Source organism: Rhinopithecus bieti, unplaced genomic scaffold (assembly GCF_001698545.2).
Source record: "Rhinopithecus bieti isolate Rb0 unplaced genomic scaffold, ASM169854v2 scaffold_5982, whole genome shotgun sequence".
Taxonomy (NCBI): Eukaryota; Metazoa; Chordata; class Mammalia; order Primates; family Cercopithecidae; genus Rhinopithecus; species Rhinopithecus bieti.
Window position 1 is genome coordinate 776,899 of NW_016805132.1, and position 11,571 is coordinate 788,469.

The 11,571-nt window shown below is 48.2% G+C and overlaps 1 protein-coding gene across 6 annotated transcripts in view; it reads right to left on the reverse strand.

The window, feature by feature from the left end:
- GFRA1 (GDNF family receptor alpha 1) overlaps nt 1-7,356 on the reverse strand; it is a 224,342-nt gene extending 216,986 nt beyond the window's left edge. For 2 of the 6 annotated variants that reach the window (XM_017871244.1, XM_017871239.1), the window contains exons 1-4: nt 4,119-4,605; nt 2,951-3,241; nt 1,785-2,078; nt 460-543 (exon numbers count right to left, since the gene is read on the reverse strand). In XM_017871244.1, coding sequence (XP_017726733.1) covers nt 460-543; nt 1,785-2,078; nt 2,951-3,074 — 502 coding nt within the window. In that variant the 5' untranslated portion in view covers nt 3,075-3,241; nt 4,119-4,605. Of the gene's footprint in view, nt 1-459; nt 544-1,784; nt 2,079-2,950; nt 3,242-3,525; nt 3,623-3,828; nt 3,964-4,118; nt 4,606-7,126 lie in introns of those variants that run through there. The other 4 variants (XM_017871242.1, XM_017871240.1, XM_017871243.1 and 1 more) reach the window with 4 other exon arrangements.
- Nucleotides 7,357-11,571: the final 4,215 nt, after the last annotated feature.

Below are 11,571 nucleotides of genomic sequence, written 5' to 3' on the forward strand. Positions count from 1 at the left end.
AGAGAATCATCCCAAATTTTTCAACAATCTAAGATTATCTTCAGGCCTCTTGTAAAGTAAGTGGCATAATCTGAACAGATCCCATTTCCAGGGAGGCACTATGTAAGGTATGCAGCAAAAGAGAATACGATTGCCACCTACAGACAGAAGTGGCACTCCCTTTGCAAGAGATGCCCAATCATAGTTTAATGTGGAAAAAAAAAAAAAAACTCAACCAAGTCACCTCCCTCGAACCTCTTCCAAACCACCACACCACATTACTTCATTTAGAATTACTTTCAAGTCATACAATCATCTCTAGGCATTCTGCCTCTTCATTATCATCATCCTATTTCTAATTTCCCAGAAACACTGTGCCATTCGACTATCTACTTATACGCTCTTTGAGAGCCAAAGAAAATGCAAGCCAATGAATTCAAGCACACAAAAGCATCGGCGTGGAACTATGAATCTGCTTACCTGATATGAATGGGACCACCCGGAATATATCTGACAATCTGCTGTTAACTGGTTCATATGGGGAATCCTCCAGCAGATCATTTCCTAAAAACAACAGAAAGACTGGGCTCAGATATGAAAATCATATATTTCAAGCAGGTTTTTGCTGCTGAATCTGAATTCTAATTACGTTATGATTGTGCAACAAAAAGATGCTGAAACTTTGAAAGATTTCAAATGCATCTCTTACTCTATGGTTATTTCTTTTCATTCCCTCTGCTTTTGTTGTCCTTGTTCTCCCCAGAGTGCCATGTAAACATTGGAGAACAACCCAGCCCGATCTTGCCAGAAAACTCTCCCACTCTTTGCAAAGGAATAGAAATCAGAGAGGAAAGCTGGAGCCGATGACGTCACGAGCCCTGCTTGCCTCCAGGAGCCAATGGAAGAAAGGTGACCCAGGAAAGACCCACATTTCTGCTTGCTCCCAAAACTTGGCATATGGTTGGAAAGCAGGTACCATGGCTATTAAACAGCCCACCTCTGAAACAGGTTTTCATTAATAGACTCTGGAGGAAGTGGCTGCTGACAGGTCAAATCTGTATAATACAAATCTCCAGTGTGAGTCTCAGTCGAGAATGAACACACAAGGTGTTTGTGTTAGGTTTACAAACATGAGCCCCCTCTGGCTTACGAGGACCAAAACATTCCCATTGGACTGGATGGTTGTGACAAGTGGTTCTTTCTCTCCCTGAGCTACTTCTGTGATAACCAAGGTTGAACCACACCAGCTGGTTCAAGACTCAGCTAATGTAAGATGACAAACGGTTTTTCACACATCTGCCTTTGATCACGTTTGGTGGGGAGGGTGAAGGTAGAATGGATTTTCCTGGACCTTTTACAATGCTTTATCTTAGGTCAGAGCAGACTAAAGGGAACAAGACAGGGGGAAAGTCCAGACCAGATGCAGGGCAAGCCTTCCTATTATTATTCTGAGGCCACCGAAAGCTCCAGGCTGGCTCTCCTTGGAAAGAAGTTGTGGGTTCCTTGGGGTCCTTGAGTGGGATCCTCCTCCCATGCTCTGACCAGGTTTCAGAGAGGTCAGTGGGGTCCCAGGGGTGCCCCCCGCCGCGCCCCCGACTTCCTCATGGGTTTTCCAACAACCAGGCTCAACAATGCTGGTCAGCCCAGCAAACACCAGCTGCTGTTGTCCCTGGGGGCCAATGAAAGGTCCTCATTCCGCAGCTGGGGAGAAGTGAGTTTAGGATGAGATCAGCTGGCCGGGGGACGAAGGGCCCGCCTGCCTTCGGGGAGGGACGCGGGGTGGTGTGGGGAGGTTCCGGGCGTACCCTGCAGGCTCTGGTACATGCTCCAGTAAATGCGCAGACAGTTCTTCTCTTTCTTCATACCCCGCTTGCAGCGGCAGTTGTAGAGCGACTTCTGCTTCAGAGCCTCCATGGCGCTGCGGCACTCATCCTTGGCCTCAAGGCCGGATGCCAGGCTAAAGTTGGTCTCCTTGCCCGCCACACACTGCCTCAGCGTGCGGTACTTGGTGCTGCAGCTCTGCTCCTTCAGGCACTGATCACTGGCTTTCACGCAATCCAGGCGGTCTCCGCCGCTCACTTTGGCCGACAGGAGCAAGTCTGCGGGGTAGAGGGAAGGGAGCCTGAGTGCGGCGGGCGGGGACCCAGGACGCCCCTGATTCGGGCGAGGGCGCGCCCAGGTCAGGGATGCTTGACCAGCCTTCGGGGGCGTCCTGCTCAGGCAGCGAGCTGGTCCACCTCTCGACCATCCGGGAGTCCATTTTCCCGCCCCCTGGAACTCCAGCTCCTCTCCCTTCCGGGCCGGTAGGGAAGGGTGGCGCAGGCTCAGCCCGCGGGCTTTAAGGGATTGCTCCAGAGCCTGCGCTGCCCACCGTGCACGTCGGCCCTCCGCCCCGCGGCATCCTGGCCTGAGCGACCACCCGGGCTCCTGGGCCACCCCCGGCTCCAGCCACCCGCTCCTCCCGACTAAAACTCAGGGTCTTTCCGAGGAGTAGCGCGGCGGCGGACTAGGCGCCGGGCGCGCGCTGGGCGCGGGGCAGGCCTGCCGTGGTCAGCGGTCGGCCGGGCGGAGAACGCCCAGAAGCTACTCGGGAAAAACTTTTCTCTTCCAAGTTTGGTCTCCCGGCCCCAATGCTCCCCAACTCCACCTGCCCACCGCGGCTGCGCGAGCTGCCGGAGACTCTCTGGGGTTGCAGGGCCCTGGGCTGGAGGGCTCCTTAGTCCCCCGCCAAGCTGGGTCATTAAAAACCACAGGAAATCCAAACCAAGCCCGAAAAGCTTCGGGCAGCGCCGCACCGCCACCGCCTCCCTAACCCGGGGATTCGCGATCCCCTTCCCCAAAACCAAACTTCTTCCTCCCACATCCACCGCACCCGCGCCCCAATTTTGGTGCGGGGGGCGGAGTGGGTTGCTGCAAACGACCCTAGGAAAGACTCAGCGGGTAAGAAAGCCCGCGGCGGGCCTCGACTTACCCAAGAGTGGCAGCGCGAAGTACAGGGTCGCCAGGAACATGGTGCCGGCGCGGGGCTGGTCCCCGCCCCCCCCCGCAAAAAAAATCCTGAGCCGCCGCTGGGTCTTGCCGAGGGAGCTCAGCATGCAGCGATCCCCGGACAGCTGTGCTGCTCTGGCCGCCCAAAGTTCAGCTCCATCCAGTTAAAGAGGAAACTCCGGGTCTGGCAGCCGCCACCGCCGCCGGCGACTCAGCTCCAGGCTGGCGAGGGCGGGAGGCGGTTCTGCTTTTAGGGGTTCAGGTCCGACCCAACCTGGAAGGGAGGGCGCACTTTGAGATGAGAGTGGAGAGCGCCGCAGACTCCCCCCACAGCCCCTCTCCCCTCCCCCGTTCTCGCCTTTGGAGACTTTCCAACGCCAGGGTGAAGACCCACCCCCACCCGGGTCGGGGTGCATGTGCGTGTATTCCAGGGGCCGCTGACACGGGAATGGGGGTGAGGGCTGGAGAGGTCTGAAGAGGGTTCCTAAAGTCCAAGGGGGTGTCTGTTGGGTTCAACCCGAGAGGCTGAACGCAAGCAAATAAATAAATAAACGGTACTTTCCGAGCGCCGCGAGCTGAGCCGGCCGCTGCCTGGAATACGAGCCCTCGGTGGCAGCGGCGGCAGCTCCCCAGCCAGCCCTGGCGCCGAAAGAGCCCCTTCTCCCGGGAAGTTGGCCTCCCCCTCCTCCGTCAGCCACCGAGCTCCCTCAGCCGCCTGCCCTCCCCACTCAGATCGCCAATCCCTAGCCCCTGTCGCCGCCCTCCCTCTCCCCGGGACTCCTCTCCCTCCAGAGGCCGCCAAGCCAGGGGGAAACGATGTCCCGACTGGGGCTGAAACCCAGTTCTTGCGCCCCTGCCCACCGCGTGTCCTCGGCTCCCTCCTGAGTGTCCGCACCTCTCACACCCTCGCCCGGTGCCCGGACTCGGGCGCTTCCGCACCCCCGCCCAGGGCCAGCGCGCCGGCCCGCAGTCCCCGCGCGCCCCGGCAGGTGCAGCCCGGCGCCACGAGCGCCCCCCGGGCCCCAAAGTTGGGAGACGCCTGCAGAACGGAAAGAGGTGGCCGGGGGAGGGAGGAAGAAGGCGTGGGGAAGAGGGACAGGAAGCGGCAATGGTTCCCAAACAGAACGAAAAAAGCTCCAAATGCCACCAACCTGGACTCAACCGACCGCGTCCAGCTGCGGCGAGGAGCCAGTTTATTTACTTATTTATTCTTTCGGGGGGAATGGTGTCCCCGCCCCCTCCTTCCCTTTCCGGGCTCACTTTATCTGCCCTAGGAAAAAAAAGAAAAGAAAAGAAAGAAAAAAAAAAAATAGATGCGGCAATCTTCTAGAGCTCCAAGGGCCGAGTTGGACCAGGACGATTTCCGAGCAGAGCCCTTGGCTCGGATGCTCATTAGGGATGTTAGTGGTTATTGGAAGTGGCGCGGGGAATGGCGTGTTCCGAGGCCAGATTTCTTCTGGCCAGCGGACCCTCGGCCTGTTCCTGCTCCCGCTGCCCCGCAGCTCCAGCCCCCTCCAAAGCTCGCCCTCCAGGCAGCCGCAGCTGCACACGCTCGCTTGTGGTGAGACCCGCGGACGGACCGCACGCGCGCACAGGACACGCAGCGTTCTGCAGCCGGCCGCGGGTGCTGCCAGACACTTTCTCTCTCTCTCTCTCTCTCTCTCTCTCTCTCTCTCTCTCTCTCTCTCTCTCTCCTCTGACACACACACACACACACACATACGGGCACAAGGGCTCTTTCTTCTTAGGGCAATCGAGCCAGACCCTTCTTTAGAACGCAAAGTTTTCCCCCCACGTCACTAGTGGCTGTGATTCAAGACTTGGTGCGTAGAAGACACACTCAGACCCAGGACGCCGGAGCGGCGATCCTGGGATGCGCCCACCCGTTCGTCCATGCCAGCGCGTGCACACTCACACTCACACGCACACATGCACACGCAGTCTCTACCTCTCTCCTCGAGCTCCGACAAGGAGACAAAAGCGGAGCCCCCAACCCACTGCATTTAAACCCGACCAGACCTGGCTTTAGGAAATTTATAAGCTGACCTCCATCTTGGCTGTTTGGAGAGTGAATTAAAAAAAAAAAAAAAGAAAGAAAGAAAGCCTAAAAAAGCCTAACATGTACACAGCCCTCGTTCCCAGTTGTGCTGCTCACTCCCCGCCCCCCACCTCTGACACACACTCCCCTTCCCGCACGCCGGGGGGCGCCCGGGGCACCGAAGTCTACACTGGGTCCGGAGACTGCTCTAGGAGCCAGTCCGCAGTGCTCGGGATCTTTGCTGATGTCCAAGTTCATCTCTCGGGGAGACCGAGTTTGAATCAAATCTGTGTGCGCCCAGCTGTCAAATCAGCAAACCTATCACGCCAGACAATGGGCCGCCGCGGAGGACAGAAAAGAATGGCTCATTTTGATCGAGGGGGGTTAATTGAAAAGGGCACGGGCTTTGAAGTTTGAGGCCCGGGTGTCAGGGCGAGGAGAAGAGGAGGAAGGAGGAGGATTGGGCCGCTCTCCATTCAACCACACATCAGCCAGGCGCGCCCCTAGGCTGCAGCGGCTGCTTGCAGGCAGGCTGCACATTGTGTGGAGTCGCCAAAGAGGGTCTGCGTCTCGGGGCGCGCCCCAAATCCGGCGGACATCGTACGGATCCGCACTCCTCTTGTGCTGTACGCGTGTTCCTCCGGGGTAGGTATGAGGAGACGGACGCCCTCATTAGACACCCCTCCTCCAATACACACACACCCATAGCCACACCATTCAGGGTTCCTCTAGTTCAGTGTATCAGTTTACACTTGGTTGTTGAGTAAACAAAGCAAACATATGTCACATTTTCGCGACAGATGGTTCAAACCAAGGGCTACTTAAGTTCTCTCTCTCTAACAGTCTAAGTTACAGGGTGGACTAAGCAGAAATGTAATTAAGTCATCTGATCAGTTTCTTCTCCTTAAAGTGTTTTCCCATATTTCCACGAACAAACCAGATAAATCCTGGGGATGTGGTTTCAGGGAAAGGAGGGCTGAATATGAACTAAGACTTTGTGTGAAGACTCCGTTTCTCCCTGGTCACCAGAAACAGAAAACCCTCTTTCATTGTACCATTTCTTAAGTGGAAGAGAATGTCTTCTTTTGGAAAATCAGTAATTGGAATCTCAATTTTCAATAGAGGGACTAGTCCTTACCGGTGCTGGCTACTTGGGATAGTTGGACTACAATGAGGTTTAAGACATCATCCACATCTTTTGTAAATGTTCTTGGTTTAGAAATGAATTTATGTTACTCTATATATTCCACAGAATTCTTTTGAATCAAATTTTAATAGGGTCGGGGAAGGGTGAACTAAAAGCTCTCCAAATGTAGAATATGGGACTTCTTTTTAAAATACAGATGACCTCCAATTTATGATGCTTCTACTTATATTTTAGACTTTACTGTGGTGCAAAACCATATACATTCAGTAGAAACCATATTTTGATTATGGACCATACAATCATTCTGTTTTTCACTTTCAGTTCAGTATTGAATAAGTTACATGAGATAGTCAACACTTTACTATAAATTAGCTTCATGTTAGATAATTTTCCCCAACTGTAGGCTACTGTAAGTGTTTTGAGCATGTTTAAGGTAAGCTAGGCTAGGCTGTGAGGCTTGGTAGTTTAAGGTATATTAAATACATTTTTGACCTGTGATATTTTCAACTTATGATGAGTTTATCAGGGCATAAGCCTCATTGAAAGTCAAGGAGCATCTGTATTTTTAGCTTCAATAACATATTTCTGAACCATTCACTCACACTAGTCCTTATTAAGTTCGTGCTACTGATGAAAACAGAGCTTTGTTTTTAAAAAGATAACAATAACCCCCAGAGGCTATAACTGTGTTTTCCAATACAATAGTCACTAGCCATGTGGCTATGTCAATGAAATTAATTAAAATTAAATAAAAGAAAAATGCGGTTCCTCAGTCGCATTAACCGTATTTCAAGTGCTCAATAGCTACATGTGGCTGGTGGCTACCATATTGGACAACACAGATATAGAACACTCCCATCATTGCAGCAAGCTATAGTGGACAGCACTACCCTATAATGTTGGTGTGGAATTAGTTAATGTGATATATATATATAAATTTTTTATAATAGTAGAATAGTGCATAGAGTGCTTACTTCATAAGCAGCAGCAGTAGTGGGGGTTGTAGTTGGAAGGATAATGATAACGATGATGATGATGATGATGATGATGTTGACAAAGATGATGATGCCTTGTTAGTCTCTTGTGGAAGTCAAAGAATCCATGAAGACACACCCCACTTCTGGTATGTCAGGATGAGATCAGCAGGCAAAGAAGCCAAGGAGTAGGAGAACCAATATGTCAAAAGCTGATCTTCCAAGGAAAGCTGTGAACAGAAAGATGTGGCCTGTACTGCAGCCTAAGACTTCTTGTAGTAGGAGCTAATAAAAACAAAAATAAAAAAATCACTGCTTTATAACTACATCCAGTAACTTTTTTTTTTTTTTTTTTTTTTGAGACAGAGTCTTAAACTGTCGCCTGGGCTGGAGTGCAGTGGCGTGATCTCAGCTCACTGCAACCTCCACCTCCTGGGTTCAAGGGATTCTCCTGTCTCAGCCCCTCCTAAATAGCTGGGATTACAGGCACCCACCACCACACCCAGCTTATTTTTTTGTATTTTTAGTAGAGACGGAGTTTCACTATGTTGGCCAGGCTGGTCTCAAACTCCTGACCTCGTGATCCACCCACCTCAGCCTCCCAAAGTGCTGGGATTATAGGCGTGAGCCACCACGCCCGGCCTACATCCACTAACTTCCAAAGGTGAGAGAAACACACGGCCAGAAAGCCCTTGGAATATGGAAGAGAGAAAAGCATTGTGACTTAATGTATTAATATCATCTCTGTTTCCTTGGAGCTTATCTGTTTCTGTGTGTATGGCACTGATCTCAGGATGAAAGGTGACATCAAAGTATCAAATATTATTAATAATTATAAAGGTTCATGTAATCCTCTGTGACATGTTTTCTCAGCAGAAAATTGGTTTTAATGCCACAAAATTGGGTTCAATCTACCCGTAAGCACGTGAAGTGAGCAATTTTCTGGCATTTCTTGATGTAAGTGTATTTTCCTAAGTTAACAGATGAGTCAGGATGAGAATGACAGTTTTATTCCATGCAGCATTTTGTCTCTTTCTTTCATTGCTTTCCTTGGCTCTTGATTTTGTAAAATTCTACTGCGCAAAAAGCGTTCAGATTTTTTTAACTCATTCTAGTCCGTGAACGTTCAACGTTTGACATCAGACAGCTTGACAGATTTACCACTGTAGTTACAAAAAAAACCACTCACCAGTCCCTAAGTGTACCATGACGTTTTTGACTGCTATACCTTTGCCCATTCATTTCCATCTGCCTAATGCATGCTTCATCCTGATATTTCAAGGTTCAGCTCAGCTCAAACAGGACACTAGGATAATACAGGCCTCTTTGGTCAGAATTCATAGTTCCCTGTAGTATACTCCATGGCCTCATCGAAGTCTCTGCCATATCTATCATAACATTGCATTGTAATTAGTTGCTGCATCTGTCTCCACATCTGGAATGTGTGCTCCTTGAAGGCAGGAAACTGTCCTAGTCTTTTTTTTTTTTTCATCCCCAATATTTAGACTGATAACCAAGACACAGTCACCCCCAGTAAATGTATATCGATTGCATGAATAATCACTGATGCTGTTCCTCATTTTCCTCTGACACAATAATTTTACTGAAAGGTTTACATAAAATCCCTTTACTGGATGAACAATGCAAAATGTAAGTACCTCATACAATTACTGGTATTGCTGTTCTAATAATAGTATCAAATATGTATTATTCCTTTGGAGATTTGACATTTGAATTTTTTTAAACAAAACCCATTATTGTAATAGAATGCTCTTTTTCAGGTTCACTTTAATAGCAACATATGACATATTTCATTTCTGGGAAATGATAGCTTGCCTTAGGTCATATTTTAAGGCATAAAGCCAGAAGCAGAGTAAGGTTCCCACCTGAAGTTCTCTAATCATCTAGAAATGTGCCTCTTTCTGGCTGGGAGGCAGGGATTTAGAAGGGCTAGATTATGACTACCCTGGAGCATTCATTCAAAAAGGCAAATTTTTAAAAGGCAAATTGATCCCAAAGTATTAAAAATTCTTTTATAAACACACGAACCCTCTTGCAATATTTTAGGAGAAATGAGAAAATAGGAACTGTCTACACGCAGAAAGCTGGTTTGTGGGTCTATGTGCTGACACAGATCTCACCTTCTAATGCTATGCTTTGACATTTGCCCTTTGGCAATGCAAGGAGAACCAGTTGCTCTCAGATTTCAGAGCCCTTTTCCAGGCTGACTATATTAAGGAGTGTCTTTTGAGCATTATTTGCAAATGGAAGTTTCTTATTGGCAATCTGGGCACCTGACCCCCGGGAACCTATCTTAGGAAATCTTTCTTCCTCCTTAGTTTTCAAGTAATTTTTATTTCTTATACTAATAAGCCAGTGCAATGATTTTAGTGCCTTTGTGGAAGGATATTGCATTTCGTGAGAGTTGAAGTCATTTGTACTTTGGCCTTATGCCACAAAATGCATTCAAGGTGTGTAGCCCTGATGAAATAAAGTGCCTGTCATGTCTTATTGCCTGAATATATGGCAAAAGATACCCCATCTTCAGGGGACTTGGAAGGCTTTTCTCGTGATTGCCAAAGGTGTTGGATTAAAAGCCCTGTACATTTCAGTCTTCTTTATCCAGTAAGGATGGAGAACGCCTACACGGAGAAAACATCTTTTCTCTCCACCACTCTCCTAATAGGCCCTAAACCTTGTTCCAATGGGATTGTTCCTTCATAAGGGCAAGAGGGAAGCTTAATCCCCAGCTTTGTCCAGTAATTAGCCTCTCTCTCTCTGGAGGCAGCAAACACAGATGCCAATCCGGATGAGCTTTGGGACGTGGAATGAAAACAAGACTGAAAACACTGACTCACTTCTTCAGAAGCCTTTTAGTAGCCTCGAAGACAGCAGCAACCTCTGATTTCTATTGATGCACGTTTGTTCTGAGTGGTGGGATGGGGCCTCTCCCATCGCTGATGAAGCAAGAGAAGAAGCAGAGATCACCAAAGACGTGGGGATAAGTGACCCGAGGCCCCTCTGCAACAATGAAGGCTCTGTAACGCAGCACTGTTCTTGTTATGCCACTTACCCCAGCATCTTTCAAGAAATGCCATGGAAATGCACTGTTTACCAAAACCAAAACCTCTGGAAGCGCTATAGTATGAGCGCACTAACACAATTAACTCGCAGTTAATGACGATGCCCCCACCAGAACTAATTAAGCCAGTGGTGCTTGTAGCACAAAAGATTGGGGCCTGTTTTAAAGCATCAATTGTGACATCATTTAGAAGTCATTTCAAACTCCTCCAAACTCCAAAACTATTCCTCTGAAAACAAATGTGGTATAATGTTCTTAGAGTTGTTGGTTTTATTTTCTACTGTCAAAAATCTGACAAAAGTCAGTTGAAACTGTCAAGGAAAAACATCACAGAAATATGAGGTTTTCCTCAAGTTTGAAGTCTATGGAAGGAATGACAAATCTGTTATATAGATTGCTCTAGCACAAAAGCAAATTAGGAAAGTCTAGGAGATACACTATCACAATACATATATGAGGTTTCCCTTGACACAGTTCATAAATTTGAGGCCATGACAAAGAATTAAAATTACATCCATTTGGTTTTGATCTGAATTATCTGTTAAGCTTAAAGTACAGAAGGATCAATGGGATGGATGTTTTTGTGCATATTTTTTCTACACACAACTCATATTAAGAGACAAGCAGAATTTCTTCTGCTCACACCCCTAGAGGATCTCTTTGTAAAGGCCCCTCTGGCCTTCTTTTTTTTTTTTTTGTCTGAAGTATCAGTAAAGACTACACCTCTGCCGTGTAATATTTCGTTGATTGTTTGATTTATGGACTGATTGCTTTGGTTGACTATTTTCTTGTATCTATCCAGTGTCTAATACTGTGATGTGCACTGCAAGGAATTCAGGTAAATTATTTTGCCTATGCTCAAGTACTTCCTTCTCCATGGTGAAGACTCCTAGTTACTCTCTTGATTTCCTCTTTCATCCTTCTGTAGTAGCACCCGTCAAATTGCAGGCACCCCCCATTCGTTAGTCACAAACAACATTTATTTTATAAACTATAAAAATGTTAAATGTTGGCAGAGTATGGTGACCCATGCCTGTAATCCCAGCATTTTGGGAGGTCAAGGTGGGTGGATCACTTGAGGCCAGGAGTTTGAGACCAGCCTGGCTGACATGGTGAAACCCCATTTCTACTAAAAATACAAAAATTAACCAGGCATGGTGGCAGGCACCTGTAATCCCAGCTACTCAAGAGGCTGAGGCATGAGAATCACTTGAACCCAGGAAGCAGAGGTTGCAATGAGCCAAGATGGTGCCACTGCACTCCAACCCGCAACGAAGAGAGACTCTGTCTCAAATTAATTAATTAATTAATAATAAAAATATTGAATGCATCACTTAAAGTAGTGGTAAGTATTGTTTCATAA